The 16128-nt window shown below is 43.8% G+C and overlaps 2 protein-coding genes across 18 annotated transcripts in view; one reads left to right on the top strand and one right to left on the bottom strand.

The window, feature by feature from the left end:
• The window catches only part of LOC307180561 (U3 small nucleolar RNA-associated protein 25 homolog), a gene marked incomplete at its 5' end in the record, with an annotated part of 40340 nt that overhangs the window by 10606 nt on the left and 13606 nt on the right, over positions 1-16128 (top strand). The gene's annotated exons all lie outside the window — the stretch shown is intronic.
• The window catches only part of LOC307179888 (CXXC-type zinc finger protein 1-like), a 26831-nt gene continuing 12554 nt past the window's right edge, over positions 1852-16128 (bottom strand). The window contains exons 2-11 of one of the 17 annotated variants that reach the window (XM_079909630.1): positions 9075-10423; positions 8902-8917; positions 7195-7302; positions 6905-7068; positions 6317-6524; positions 6105-6215; positions 5731-5780; positions 5419-5515; positions 4314-4466; positions 1852-4237 (exon numbers count right to left, since the gene is read on the bottom strand). In XM_079909630.1, coding sequence (XP_079765756.1) covers positions 4091-4237; positions 4314-4466; positions 5419-5515; positions 5731-5780; positions 6105-6215; positions 6317-6524; positions 6905-7068; positions 7195-7296 — 1032 coding nt within the window. In that variant the 5' untranslated portion in view covers positions 7297-7302; positions 8902-8917; positions 9075-10423 and the 3' untranslated portion in view covers positions 1852-4090. The other 16 variants (XM_079909618.1, XM_079909629.1, XM_079909619.1 and 13 more) reach the window with 16 other exon arrangements.

Here is a 16128-nt window from a genome sequence, read left to right as displayed (position 1 = left end):
GCATAAACTGAGCTTCTGCATGTTTCAGTGCACGTCCAGGGCAACCTACCTGGTCCTCCCTCTTCTGACAGAGATGAAAACTCAAACTCACCCTCCCCACCCACTTCTTAGACACTGAAAACCAGGTGTGCACCAGGTCCTCCAGTGATTGACGAACTCAGGAAAGTTGATCTCTGGTCACGTGAGGTCCCAAATCCCTGGGACCATGCCCCTGATTCCTCTGGCTGCCCATCATTTACTGACCAGCAGAAGCCACCTATGGTTGGACTACAGGGACTGCCAGAGGATACTTCAAAGTCCCCCGGTCACTGGCATGGCCCATGCTCCTCATACCATTAATCCATGATGACCACAGGAACCTTGAATAATGCCCAACACGGGCACACCAGTGCCACACCCCCAGCAGGCTTCCAATCATCCGTCTTCCCAGACTGCAAGTTACTGACCCGCATAGTTTCCAAAACTGACTTATGGAGCAGCTAAACGCTGACCATTCCTGAAAGATGTTATGGCTTTCATTCCAGAAGTCCCTCACAAAGCCACTGACCCTCCAGTCCCTAATTGCCTGGCTCTACATCCCCATAAACTTAGTGGCCTAAAAAAGCACACATTTATTATCTCATAGTTTATATGAGTCTGGAATCTGGGCACAGCTTAGCTTGGTCCTCTGTTTTAGGGTCTCTCATGAGGCTGCATTCAAGGTCTCAGCTAGGCTTGGGGCCTCATCTGATGGCTCAACTGGGGAAGGATCCGCTTCCAAGTTCACTTATATGGTTGTTTACAGGATTCAGTTCATGTGGGCTGTTGGACTGAGAGCCTCAGTTTCATACCGACTGTTGGTGAAAGGCCACCCTCAGTTCCCTGCTATACGGGCCTCCCCAACATGGCAAGTTGGTTCACTAAATCCAACAAGGGGGACAGCCTGTTAGCAAGACAGAAGCTACAATCTCTTGTAATCTAATCACGAAGGTGGCATCTCCTCAGTGTTAAAGGTATGCTATTTATTAGAAGCAAGTTACTCAAATGGAGGGAAGGACACAAGGCCATGAATACCAGGAGGCAAGGATCATTGGGAGCCATTTTAGAAGTTGCTTCCCATAGACCATGGAGAAATAAACAGCTTCAGACATTAAATAATATGAACACTATTCTACCAATTTACTCTATTTGAGGAAAACACTAAAGGAAGCATTCTAAATAAATGAATACTAAATCAGAAGATAGATCTCAAAATAACAGAGCAAGACAATGGTTAGCAATGACTGTTGTGGTAAAATACACACCCTCAAGTACACATTCATATAGCTATAGTTAAATTATGACAAATAAAGGGACGGGGGACTTTGAATAAAAATGTTAAGTAAGTTTTCTTGAAGCAGAATTGACTTAACCTAAGAAAAATATAGTCTTCATAAAAGCAGTTTAAATGTTTCTAGAAAAATCCGGAAATAATACTGTTCACCTTGCTGAGGCAAATATGGAGGATAGAGTATCTTTCTCTACCAAGAAAGGTTAATTATATTCTGATCAAATAATAGAAAAAACATAAATCATGCCTGTTAGAGAGGACCAAATATATAACTGGACAATTAGTAAACATAAAAATTACCAAACTAATGAGGTAAGGGGGGGGGACAAAACTGAACAGAAATGTCATAAAGGTGTTAGGAAGAAGAAGAGAATGAAAGTTATATTTAGGAAGTAGTAAAACTGATAATAAGGATAATATAATACAAAAAAATAAGGTTATCATCATTATACAAATTTAAATGGACTGAATCTCAAGACACAAATGTGGGATTAGAGCAAAAAATACTCTTATATGCAGCTAAAAGAAGTATATCTTAAACAAAGAGACAAATGCAAAATAAAGGTTTAGCCAAAGACACACCAGATTAGTGGCAGCAAAATAAAAGCAGCAGTGATGATGTACTTACCAAAGTAAATTCAAGGTCAAAAGGACTCAACAAGCAAAACAAAGAAAACACATAGTGGCATTGTGAAAAATGGCCAAAGATACATACTTTAGGATCCCCCCACCCACCTGCCAAAAACAGAACTATAAGGAGAAATTTGTTTTAAAATATAACATTTATTCTATCTTTTGATAATATAACAGATGGAGTAGACAAAAAGACAAAAAATCAGAGTAAAGAAATGTTAATCCTCAAACTAGATTGAAAAGTCCTAATGAGTAATCTGTACCTAACCGAGAATATAGTTTCTTCTCTTATATCCATGAAAGTTTTACAAAATTCAATTGAGTAATCTGGCCCACAGAGAAAATCTTGAGTAATGTTTACAAGTTCAGATTCAACAGGCTACATTCTCTGATCACAGTAAAACCATAATTACAAAGAAAGAAAGAAAAGATAACCAAACTACTTTAACCAGTTAGAAACTAAGAAACGTTCCTCAATAGCTAGGATCAAAGTGAGAAATCAATTCTGAAGTTGCACCTTTCACACCAGAGTTTATGAGACACAGCTACATTTAGAAAAAAGTGTAGAGTCTCAAATCCTTTACTATTAAAGAAAAGACTGGGAAACCAAAAAATAACCGTTAGGAATTTGACTCAAGAAGGTAGAAAAAGAACAAAATGAAGCAAACACATAGAAAAATGAAACACAAAACAAAAAAATCAAGGTGGCAGTTAATAAAAGCTTAAGTACATAAAGCTTAAGTATATAGTAAAAGCTTAAGTACATAAATATAAATTTAGGGAGTATAAATAAAACAAAAAGGTAAGCCTTTCTAATAATTGACTATATGGCTCAGCTCCTGGAAACTCTGACGAAGTTTAAAAGAAAAAAAATACAATACTAGTAATAAAAAAGGAGATATTGCACCAGATACGTAGTGCATTAGAGAACTAATATACTAGTTATCGTGGAATATGAGATATAAGTCTAGAGCAACATACTTAAACATTTAGGTGAAATATGTGAGTCCCCGGGTAAAAATGTAACAGTGAAAATTAATGAAAATATCCCTAAGGGGCCCGTGAATATAAAAAGAATAGGAAGAGTAGTTCAAGTCCATCATTTGAGACATACCAGTACCCACAGGCAGCACTGCTTGACACACCTCTACTGGCACAGGAGGCCTGGCTGGGGCTGGCAAAGGCAGATGTGGCAGAGGTCCCAGTCCTCTTCCGGCAACCCTATAGGCTTGAAATGGGCAGAGCCAGCTGGAAAGGGCAGACCCAGGGCAGGGTAGTGGGAGGAGGAGGACAGGACAGGATGGGCAGGTTTGTGGGGGAGACAGATAGACCAGGACTGGACTGGCAGGGGCCAAGGCTGACAGAAAAGGCCGGGACCTCGTGGTATGGTAAAGGGTGGAACAAGGTGAGTGGGGGCAGGGACATAATTGCTATGACACCCTGAACTCTCCTCAGTGTCCCAAAGTGGAATCACCAAGGAGGACTATCCCACACTCACCTATTCCCTCCATTGCAACGTTTCCCCAGCACCTCTGGCCTGGGGAATATTAACAATTATACAGAAGTTGGTCAAGGGACACTGATCAGGTGCCAACTACATATTTGATGGACTGGGATGGGGGACTTAGGAGAACAAGAGTCACTGGCATTCCCTTCATAAGATCACATCTCCGTTGACAGAAGAGGATGCACCGAGCACAGTGGGCATCACAGGCACCCCCAAACGTGCACTGTAGCCCACCCCCCAAGTAAAGCTGCACTGTCACCCACCACCACTGGAGGTTCGGAATTGGGTTTGTGGCCAGAGAGAACGGCTTAGGGGCCACCAGAGGATATTAAAATCTCTTGTTCTAAAGTTTTTAAACAAAACTCTGGATGGTGGGAGATGAGGGCAGGGCAGATCTCCTGGCCCAGATTCAGGAAAGAAAGAGACGGAGGATACAGGAACGGACAGAAAGAGGGGGATTTTGAGGACCACCCCACCTCAAGGAGGCGTAGACCGAGACAGGAGACTAAATGGGGAACAGAGAAGCGCAGAGAAACTCTGAGATGCCCTGAGAAGGATGTTAGAGGAACAGGTGTGTGAGGAATTCGTAGAGTGTCTCCCTTGCACAGGGTGTTGAGTACAGGACCTCAGCTGAGCAGAGCTCAGCTGTCTACTCTGGAGCGTAGGTCAGTGGTGAGCGGGTCATGCTGGGTTGTCTGATGAAGCATCAGGGCCAGCAGCCCTGCCCGATTCTTCATGGCTGTGCGCACCTTGTGCTCCTGCTCAACCAGCTCTTCCAGCTTGAGCAACTGTGGGGGGCAAGCATGAGAAGGGGCTTCTAGGATTCCATCCCGCCCCTCGGCCCCACTCAGTCTTGTAACGTACCATGCGCACGCGCTCTAGGTCCACCTCGGCACGTCTCAGCTTCTCCCAGCAGTAGTGGTGATTGCACAAGCGTTTGGGGAGGCAACAGAAATTACCGGTGGGCTCAAAGACGTTTTTCACTAGTGGGCAACCGCACACTTCTTCATCCGGTACCTGTGGGGAAGAATGAAAGATGATGAGGTACGTGAAGGGTGGCAAATGGAGGGTGATCAGGCAGGCAGGATGCAAGGAAGAGGGGAACAGAGGGCAGGCAGGAAGGAAGGAGAGGAATGGGGAGTGGTGACCTAGCGGGGGGAAGAGAGGAATTCAGTGATTAGGTAAAGAAGAGGGGGCCAAAGGGGGATGATCAATCATGGAGAATGGAGGAAGAAGTTAAGCAGGGATGTAGGAATGGAGGTGATCAGGCAGGAAGGACGGAAGAACAGAAAGAGATCAAACAGGACGGAGAGGAAGGATGGAGGGGGGGTCTGACAGGGAGAAGTAGATGAATGAGGGTTGGTAAAGCATGGGGGAGGTGAGGAATAAGGCTGGGAGGGTGAAAGGGATGGGGGCTGATCAAACAGGGAAGAAGAAGGGATTTAGGACATGACAAGCAGTGAGAAGGCGATTGGGGAAGTGAGGCAGGGAGAATAAGAATGGAAGGAAGTCAGCAAGTGAGAAGAGAGGAATTGAGGGTAACCATGCAGGGAGGAAGGGGGGATTGTGGGGTGGTCAGGCAGGGGCTAGGAAAAGAAGGGAGATGAGCAAGCAAGGAGAAGGGAAGAATGGGGAATGGTTATGCAGTGAGGAGCAGAGGAACGGAGGCTGGTCAGGCAGAGGGAGAGAGAAATGTTGGGGTGCGGGGTCAGGCAAGGAGATTATGAATAAATAAACAGGCAGGGAGAAAAGTAAAACTAGAAAGTGATTGGGCAGTGAGGAGGGGGGTGTAGGGGAGGTCAGGAAAGGAGGAGGGGATACATAGGGATTGGTCAGGAGGCATGAAGGCAGTCAGGCAGAAGGAAGAAGGAATAGGAGGCAATCAAGCACTGGAGGACGAGAGGAAGGTGGTCAGGTAGGGAGAAGGGGAGGAATGGAGGGCGATGAGGTAGAGAAAGAAAAGTCTCACCTTGGGGTCCTTCGAGTGCTCAGGGCATAACACCTGGAGTCGCTTACAGTAGCTCTTACTCCGTGGGTCGTAAACATCACAGAAGAGCCTTGCGGTTCTGGGGAGAGGTGAAAGTGAGGTGCTAAGGGTCAGGAGGAGGCTGGTCCCACCCTGAACCCTGCCCACACTTTGTCCCCAACCCCACCTATACCCTGCCGCTAATCTGCCCACCTCTGTCTCTGAGCCTACCCACATCCTGCCCTTGATCTTGCCCACCCTGCTCCTGACCTTGTCCACATCGTGCCTTTGACCCTGAGCAGCACTCACACTCACCCCTCAATGCGAGTGGGGTACATGGACGTGAAGGGCGATTTGCGCTCATACTGGGGAAAAAAGAGTACAAATGGGAGGAACTATAGACACACACTGCGTAACCTCCCATGAAAAAGCCCCAAACAACACATTTGCTCCCTGTGGACCCTACGCTCCTGTCTGCTCAGCCGATGTCCCCCCCTCACCAGTGGCTGATGCCCAAATCTTGGCCCCTTTACTGGGGGTGGAAGAAAAGCACAAATGGGTAGAGCCATGGATGTGTGTTGTATTGTCTTCTACAACAAATACCCGGGCACCAAACCTGCCCCCCTCCTCATGGACCCCACCCAGCCAAAAACACCCTTGCCCCATCTTCCCCCAGCCAATGCTCCAACCTTGGCGAAGCAGCGCTCCATGTGGCGCAGGGCAACCTGCGTATTGATGGGTTGCCCGCAGGAGACACAGAAGATCTGCAGGTTGACGCTGTTCCTGCCATGCTTGTCACTCTGCATAGGACAGTAGAAGGGCCAGTAAAGCAGTGCAGGGTGGGGACGGCAGGGCAAGATATCAGGCACCTTTCTGCTCCACCCCACCCATTCCCACTCACCTCTTCATCTTTGCACACAGCCTGCTGCTTGCCACGCTGAATGATGGCCTCAAGTTCATGGAAATGGCACTCTAAGTCCTTCAGGCGGGTGTGGGTGTCCTGCTGCTCACGGTGGATGCGCTCGAGCATTTTCTTGCCATGCTCCTCAGCAATGCAAGGGCTCTTCTGCCACTGCTGGATGCGCTTGGGCAGGATCGCATAGATGCGGCTGGAAGGGGAGACAGCAAGAATGGAATGCGTATGTGGGGGCATCAAAATAAGAAGAAATGGATGAGTGACCGAATGGTGGATGTTTAGGATAATGAATGGTAGATGAGTGAATGTTGGTGAATGCGTGCTTGGATGGTGGATGGTTGGGTGCATGGCTAGACAGCTGGGTGGGTAAGTGACTGTTGAGGGTGAATGAGTGGGTTGGTGGATGGAATGTGGATGGGTGGTTCAGCGGGTCCGTGGATGTAAGGGTGGATGGATAGGTGGGTGAGTGGACGAATGGTGGAGGATACATAGGTAGCGGGGTAGATGGACTTACAGCTGGCATAGATCATGCCCTACTTTATTCCCTGTTGCTTAACCTCCAGGTGCACTCACGCAGCTGCCAGCTTCATGCCACAGTCGTCCGAGCAGTACTTGGAGCCTGGCCGGGTGGGGTGCACACAGTCAGGCCCCAGGCACTGCCGCAGTGAGGCTGGGTGCTCGGCACCTGACTGCTCTGGGTCTTCTGACTTTTCCATGAGCTTCTGCTGCTTTTCCTTCTGTGAGACAAGAGTGGTCAAAGCAGGGGCAGGGGAATCAGTGTCAGCCCCCTAACCCTGTACTACTACCTTGCATTCTGCCCCCAACCTCTGCCTCCATGCCCCCCATTCCACCATTTCTGTCACCTTCCACTCCACTTTTTTCTTCAAATTCTTCCTTTTCTTCGTATCCATTGCCTGCTTCTGCAGTGCAGAATCTAGGAATGGGAAGTCCTCAGTGTCATTCATCCAGGGCTGTAGGCGAGAAAAATGCTGACAGGTCTCCCCAATTTGTTTCTTAAATGATCTCTGGACACTCCGTGCCGCCTCTCTCTTCATTGCTGAGCCTCCCTGCCTTCAATGTCCTTACCCTTCCACGCAGGGGCCCTGCCATACACTCATCAGGCTTTGATTGTCAAGAATCTCGTATATAAAAGTCCTGGTATAAGCTTCAGTACTGAGGCAGGTGCTTTTCAGACAACAGCTGGTGTATGGCCTCCTTTCCTGCCGATGGCATTGCCCCCACCTGGTACTTCTGGGACAGCTCAGACTTCTGTAGTTGAGGCAGGTGTGATCGAGTGAGCAGTTGTCAGGGGGACTATGGCAAAGTCTCTGAGAGTATCACAGTTAAGAACTGACGGGCAGACCCTCGCAGCAGCTCCATTCCCCCAACCACCCTGTGTCCTAGATTCACCAGAGACCAGGGTTTATAAGTAGCGCTCCTGTGCTGATGGAAGGAGGGCTCTGGGTCAGCACTAAGTGGGTGGGGATGGGCTCACCCTGCCCCAACACTCCTGGCCTCACCCTCTGGCCACTGTGGCTGGGGCCCACAGCACCTGCCTGGATGCACTAGGTCTTGCCTGCCTGGGAATGACTGGCACCACCTGGCCCTGCTTGCCCACCTTATCCAGACACACTTGGCTAGTCCATCTGGCTGCATCTTGCCCAGTCGAATTCATAAGGCCCTGCATATCCACCCAGAAAAGCTAGACTCCACCTCCTTACACTTAGAGGGCTCAGCCTGCCTTGTCCACCCTCCAGGACACACCTGCTACCCTGCTTGCCCTACACCATGGTCCCAGACAAGCCTCCTCTGCCCAGCCGGCCCAGCCCCTCAGACATGCTCCGCCCACCTTTCTGTCCCGCCCAGTCTGCCTAGTCTCTCCAGGCTCCACATGCCTGACTCTGCCTTCTTGGACACACTCTGTCTTGCCTTAAGGCTCCCAGCCCTGTGGGTCCCATGCGCTGCCAGGCCCTGCCCGCCTCCCAGACTCTCAGCCTCATATACCCCTCCCCACTTCCTGTACATACTCTGCTCTGCCTTACCTCTCACATGCTGAGCCATGCCAAGCCCTGCCCCCTCCCCCACTTGCACGTGCCACGCTGTGCGCTGTCTGCCCTGACTCACTCACCTAGAAGAATTTGACAATCTTTATTCTGAAAACTACTCCTACCTGAACCCAGTAACGCCTGCTAAAATATATAAATATACAAATGTTTTTAAATCTTTGCGTGCATTTGCACACACACGCAAATCATTACTCTCAAAGATTAAAAGAGCAAGCACACACACAAAGAATACACACGTTTTGGTTAAGACAGTTATCAACCAGAGAACACATACTAGTTTCGAGCTACAGATGCAATATTAATAAAAACTCACCCTGGCCTTAGTCTTAAAGGAAGTCTGAACACTTTCCAATGAATAAGCATCACACGGGGCACAGAGAAGTCGCGTTAGAAACAAAAGCCTTAACTTTTGAAAATTGAAAAGGCATTTCTAAACTCTTGGTAAAAAAAATAATAATCACGGAAATTAGAAAATACTTAGAGCTTAACGAAAACAATACATACCCAACTGTGGTCTCAGCTGACAATATAAGAAGACAGAAAATAATGATCTGAGCGCTCAACTCAAATTCGAACAAGTCCCCTTACTGCCTCCAAAGACACCCATTATCAACCCCCAAATCCCCTTCGATGACACCCTCACCCACCCCTCCGTCTTCAAAGCCCTCACAAGATACCTCAGCGCCCGGAAGGCGCTACACGGAGGAGAGCTTCAAGGCAGCTGAGGTAAAAACGGCAGCAAAGCGACTTCCGGTCCGGTATCGACCTTAGCGCCACCCCTTCCCGAGACTACTGTGTTTGCACTTGCTCCAGACCCTTAATATCCGAGCTGCTGTACAGCCCAAAGTTTGAAACAAATGGTTACAGTGAAACAATAGTTGAGTACACGCTGTTCTGTGCGCCATGAAGGATACACTTGTTTCTTTTGACACCAGTGCCTCCCTGTTTCACACATCAGGGTGATCTTCACCGCATTATTGTATGTGGCAGGAAAATTGATCCCTTTACCATTTCCGATTATTTTGAATAATTTCATATTCGTACCATTTTACTATCTGCTATTTCAGTCATGAGGTAGGCAATGAGAAAAACAAAGAAAAACAAGTAAATCAGCTTTTAGAAGTCGAGAAAGTAGAAAAAGATTTATGGAAAGGCAGGAAAATAGAAAGAAAAATGTAAGAAGGTAGTAATAAGTTCATATTTGAAATTTATACTTGATTACATAATCAGTAATAAAAAATTGTCAATGGGGTAAACTCTCCAGTTAAAGTCAGAGATTGTCATTTTGGATGAAAATTAACAAGTCTAGCCATATGCTGTTTATGGCAAACCTGGCAAATCATAAGGATACAGAAACGTTTGAAATAAAAGGATGGAAGGAAATTTGCCAGGTACATGCTAATCAAAATAAAGCAAGGTCAATTATATTAATATCAGACTAAAAATACTAAGACAAAAAGTATTAATTGGGGTTCAAATGGTCATTCTATAATGATTTGATTCACCATGAACATGTAAAAATTCCAATCTTATATAATACATGATTAAAATGATGTGTAATGAAAATAAAGAAAAATATATTAGTAAAAGTAAAACAAAAGTAAAATAGAAAAAAACATTATCATTGTGAAAGATTACAATCACACTGCTCACCTTTCAGGACTCAGCTTTGGCATCACCGTCTGGGAAGCTCTCTCTGCTTCCTTTCCATCTGGATGACCAGCCTCTCTTCTGAATGAATTTGTGGACATAATTATATAGCAAGAATGTTTCTTTTATTTTAATCTTGAAATTAAGAAGTAAATGGAGGCATTGTCTGAACCCCTCACACCTGTTTTGTCACACCCATCTTCCTCAACTAGAAATGAAGGCAGGGACAATGTTGGTCTTGCTCACTACTGGTTGCGCAGTGCCCAGCTTACACATGACACACAAGAGTATCCAGTAGCTACTGATGATCAGGTGCCTTGCCTGGTGTTGTTGCAAAGTGGCAAATTACTGCAATTTATCTGGCTGCATATTATTCCTTGAAGATAAGAGCAAATAAATGCTGTAATTTACACTAGAGTTGCATCTAACTAATCATCATGTAGAAAAGCAAAGTTCAAAAATGTTAAGAAGTTGCTGTTAAGAAGCTATTGTCCTGGTTCGAGCCTAGCCTCTAAAGACAGTATCCTGTAATGGAATAACTGAGGACATGGAAAGGAGACGTGACCCATGAGCCCCCCCCACCCAGCAAACTGGGGGCTGGCGAATAAGCCAGAACTGCAAACAGTCCTGATTGCTTTGAGCCCCCCTCCCCGGCAAACTGGGGGCATGCGAATAAGCCAGAGCTGTGAACAGTCCTGAATGCTTTGAGCCCCCCGCCCTCCCCCGGCAAACCGGGAGCCTGCGAAGAAGCATTGAGTGCTTTGGGCACTGATCCATGAGATGTCCTCAGTATAATCAGAGTGGTGGGAACGCAAGGAAATGTCCTTGTGCTACTTCAGTATAATCAAAATAATGGTGGGAACTTTGTGCTGCTTTTGCGCTCAAGGACGAAGCACGGCATGTTTTCAAGAAAGCCAATTATTGCTTGTATAATTAATAAAAACATAGGTTGCTGCTTTGGCATTTCTGAAATGTTAAGAAAACAAGTCTTAAAATGTAAACGTAGATAATGCTTTAATAAAAGCTGCCACAGCAGGACAGACGGGGCTGTTTTGCCTGAGCGAGCGGCAGCCCTCTACTGCTGTGCTTCGACACAATTCATCTCGTGTGATGAGCTTACTTTCGGCCCTGTCATAAGATAAACTACAACAGTATCCCCTGCTAAATCTTCACAGTTTTTATCAAATCCAGTTTAGGGATTGGGGCAAGAGGTGAGAAATTCGAGCTGAACTAAGAAGTAGTCTGCGAGCTCTAAAGAAAGCATTACTACCTCTCTATGGCTGTGAATGTTTATAAGCACTACTTGTTTTGTCCCAGCTAAACTTTTAACTTCCCTTTGAGTTATTTTTCATCACTGTGGCTCATTCAAAGAATCTCGGACAGCGTTTTGCTCTTCACCTCTGACTTCAGACCTACCTCTCCAATATCTCCTGTCTCTTTACTGCTGATTTCTTTCATTCCCAGTTCCAAAGCCCTAGTTCAGGTTTCCTGTATTTTACATTATAATGAACTCCCACCTCTGACATGTGGCTGGCTAATCCATTTTGCCTCCAGGGTTGTCTTCCCAAAGGGCCACAGATGAAAAAATTATGTCACCATTCTCCTTGGGAATCTTCCCTGGATTCCCAGGGTATTCAGAATCAGTTCTCCACTCTGTGGTGTGCCCATCAAAGTTCTCTATGACAGGGCCCCACTTTCCTGTGATAGACAAATCCTCTTCCCAGGCCCTCCAGGTGTCAAACACTCAGGACATCCTGGATAGTCACTCTCTTGTCAATGCAGCATGGGCTTCCACATTCCAGGCCTTTGCTCAGGCTTGTCCTTCTCTTTTGCTTAGTCCTGCTCACCCTTCAAGACTCAGCTTTGGCATCACCATCTGGGAAGTTCCCTCTACTTCCTTTCCAACCAAGTGACCTGCTTCTCTTCTGAATGCACTTGTGGAAATAGTTATAATAGTGAGTGGTGTTCCTCTTATTTTAACCTTGGAATTATAAAGGATGGGGGAGAGTTGCCTGTACTTGTCTGTTTTGTATTTGTCTGCTTTTGCCTGTCAACTTTCTGCTTATCTTTCAACGTTAAGCTCAGGTGCCTGCCCCACTGGGAAGCCTTCCCCAAACCCCTTGCTCCTCCTTTTTCAGTTTTCTCACAACACCTCTGTCATTCTGCTTTGTGTCACTGTGTGGGTTGCAGGTTTCTCTCCTCTACTAGACAGTTAAGGCAATGCTGGAGTGTGAAGGACTCCCAGCACAGTGTTCCTACAACAGTTGTTGGTGATTCATATATTGGATATTATAAAAACCAAAGTTTTAAGGTTTATTTTAAGAAATAGTCTTCACAAAGTGAGAGAGTGGCATGGACATATATATACTACCAAACGTAAAATAGATAGCTAGTGGGAAGCAGCCGCATAGCACAGGGAGATCAGCTCGGTGCTTTGTGACCATCTAAAGGGGTGGGATAGGGAGGGTGGGAGGGAGGGAGACGCAAGAGGGAAGAGATATGGGAACATATGTATATGTATAACTGATTCACTTTCTTATAAAGCAGAAACTAACACACCATTGTAAAGCAATTATACTCCAATAAAGATGTTAAAAAAAAAAGAAATGATAAAGGGAGTCCTGAAGGTTGAAATGAAAGGACAATAGAGAGTAACTTGAAGCCATATGAAAAATAAAGATCTCAGTAAAGGTAAATACATGGGCAATTATAAAAGGCAGAATTATTGTAACAATGCTGCATAACCACATTGTTTGTTTTCTACATGATTTAAGAGACTACTACATTAAAAAAAGCAATTATTAATCTAGAAGCTACTATAATTATAACTTTGGTTTGTAACTCCACATTTTGTTATCTTCATAATTTGACAGGCTAATGCATTCTTTAAAAATTATTAGCTTAAGTTATTGAACACACAATGTATAAAGAAGTAATTTTGTGAAATCAACAACTGAAAGAGGTGGGGATGGGGCTATTAAAGGAGAAATTTGTATATGTTACTGAAATTAAGCTGGTGTAAATTCAAATTAGAGTGTAATAACTTTAGGATGTTAAATGAAACCCCCATGGTAACCACAAAGAAAATTGCTATAAAATATACACCAAAGGAAATAAGAAAGGAATTTTAAAATTTCATTATCAAAAAAAAAAAAACCCAACAACTAAACGCAAAGGAAGACAGTGTTGCAGGGAAGGAGGGACAGAAAGCTAAAAGACATACAGAAAACAAATGCCAAAATGGAAGTAAGTCCCTCCTTATCAGTAATTACTTTAACGTAAATGGATTAAACTCTCCAATCAAACGATAGAGATTGGCAGAAAGGATTTTTTTCAAAAAAGTGATCCAACTGTATGGGGTCTACAAGAAATTCATTTTAGATCCCCGAACACTAATAGGCTGAAAGTGAAAGTATGTAAAAGGTTATTCCATGCATAATAAACAAAAGAGAGCAGGGGTGGCTATACGAATATCAGACTAATAAATTTTTAGTCAAAAACTCTTGACAAGAGACAAGGAAGGACATTATATATTAATAAAAAGTTCAAAACAGTGAGAATATATAACAATTATAAACATTTACATGCCTAATAACAGAACATCAAAATATATGAAGCAAAAATTGACAGAATTGAATGGAGAAATAGATAGTTTTACAATAATACTTGGAGACTTCAATACTCTACTCGCAATAATGAATACAACAACCAGACAAGAGATAACTAAGGAAACAGAGGACATGAACAACAGAGTAAACAAACTCGATCTAACAGACATATACAGAACACTCTACCCACTACAGCAGAATACACATCCTTCACAAGTGTACATGGGACATATTCCAGGATAGACCACATGTTAGGCCACAGATTAAATCTCAATATTTTCTAAAAGTTAGATATCATACAGAGTATCTTTTCTAAAAACAATGGGAATGGGCATCATCAGAAAATCTACAAGCAACAAATGCTGGAGAGGGTGTGGAGAAAACGGAACCCTCTTGCACTGTTGGTGGGAATGTAAATTGATACAACCACTGTGGAGAACAGTATGGAGGTTCCTTAAAAAAACAAAACATAGAATTACCATATGGCCCAGCAATCCCACTACTGAGCATATACCCAGAGAAAACCATAATTCAAAAAGACACATGCACCCAAATGTTCATTGCAGCACTATTTACAATAGCCAGGGCATGGAAGCAACCTAAATGCCCATTGACAATCAAATGGGTAAAGAAGATGTGGCACATATATACAATGGAATATTACTCAGCCATAAAAAGGAATGAAATTGGGTAATTTGTAGAGACGTGGATGGATCTAGAGACTGTCATACAGAGTGAAGTAAGGCAGAAAGAGAAAAACAAATATCGTATATTAATGTATATATGTGGAATCTAGAAAAATGGTACTGGTGAACCGGTTTGCAAGGCAGAAATAGAGACACAGATGTAGAGAACAAACGTATGGACACCAAGGGAGGAAAGTGGGGTGCGGGCGGTGGTGGGATGAATTGGGAGATTGGGATTGACATATATACACTAATAGGTATAAAATAGATAACTAATAAGAACCTGCTGTATAAAATATAAGAATAAAATAAAATATTAAAAAAATAAAAGCAATGGGATGAAATTAGAGATCAATAACAGAAAGAAAACGGGAAATTTCAGAAATCTGTGGAAGCTAAACAACACACTTTTAAGCATCCAATGGATCAATAAAGAAATCACAAGGGAAATTAGGAAATACTTAGCGACAAATGAAAAAGAAAACATAACATACAAAAGCTTATGGAGGACTTCCCTAGTGGTGCAGTGGTTAAGAATCTGCCTGCCAATGCAGGGGACATGGGTTCAATCCCTGGTCCAGGACCATCCCACATGCCATGGACCAACTAATCCCATGCACCACAACTACTGAGTCTGCGCTCTAGAGCCCATGAGCCACAAATACTGAGCCCACGCACCACAACTACTGAAGCCCATGCACCCTAGAGCCCGCATACCACAACTACTGAGCCCGCGTGCTGCAACTACTGAAGCCTGGTGCCTGGAGCCCCTGCCCTGCAACAAGAGAAGCCACCACAATGAGAAGCCTGTGCACTGCAACAAAGAGTAGCCCTTGCTTGCCACAACTAGAGAAAGCCTGTGCACAGCAACGAAGACCCAACACAGCCCAAAAATAAGTAAAATTAAGAAAAAGAAAAGCTTATGTGACACTGTGAAAGCAATGCTAAGGGATAATTTATAGCTATAAACACATTAAAAAACAAGAAAGATCTCAAGTCAACATCTAACTTTACAACTTAAGGAACCTGTAAAAGAGGAAAAAATTAAATCCAAAGCTAGCAGAAGGAAAGAAATAATAAAGATTAGAGATAAAATGAAATAGAAAAGTGATAGAAAAGCAACAAAACCCAAAGCTGATTCTTGAAAAGATCAACAAAATGGATAAACATTTAGCTAGATGGACTAAGAAAGAAACAGAGGATTCAAATTATTAAAATCAAAAATGAAAGTGAGTACATTACTACTGATTCTACAGAAATAAAAAGAATTAAAAGAGAGTACTCTGAGCAATTGTATGCCAACAAATTGGATAACCTAAATGAAACGGACAAATTCCTAGAAAAACAAAGCCTACCAAGACTAAACCATGAAGAAATAGAAAATCTGAAGAGACCAATAATTAGTAAAAAGATTGAATCGGTAATCAAAAATCTCCCAAGAAAGGAAATCTCTGGGCCTAATAGCTTTCTCAATGAATTCTACCAAACATTTAAAGAAAAACTAACATCATTCCTTCTCAAGCTTTTCAATAAAAAATTGAAGAGTAGACAATGTTCCCTAATTCATTCATAATTCATTCATAATCAGCCAGCCTTATGCTGATCCCAAAGCCAGACAGACACTACAGGAAAAAAAAAATCCATCACAGACCAAAATCCCTTATGAACATTGATGCAAAAATAGTCAACAAACCAAATTAACAGCATATTAGGATTATACAACATGATCAAGTGGGATTTATTTCTGGAATGCATGGTTGGCTCAATATGAAAACTGAACAATGTAA

This window comes from Stenella coeruleoalba, assembly GCF_951394435.1.
Source record: "Stenella coeruleoalba genome assembly, chromosome: X".
Taxonomy (NCBI): Eukaryota; Metazoa; Chordata; class Mammalia; order Artiodactyla; family Delphinidae; genus Stenella; species Stenella coeruleoalba.
This window is presented reverse-complemented; position numbering and strand designations above follow the sequence as displayed.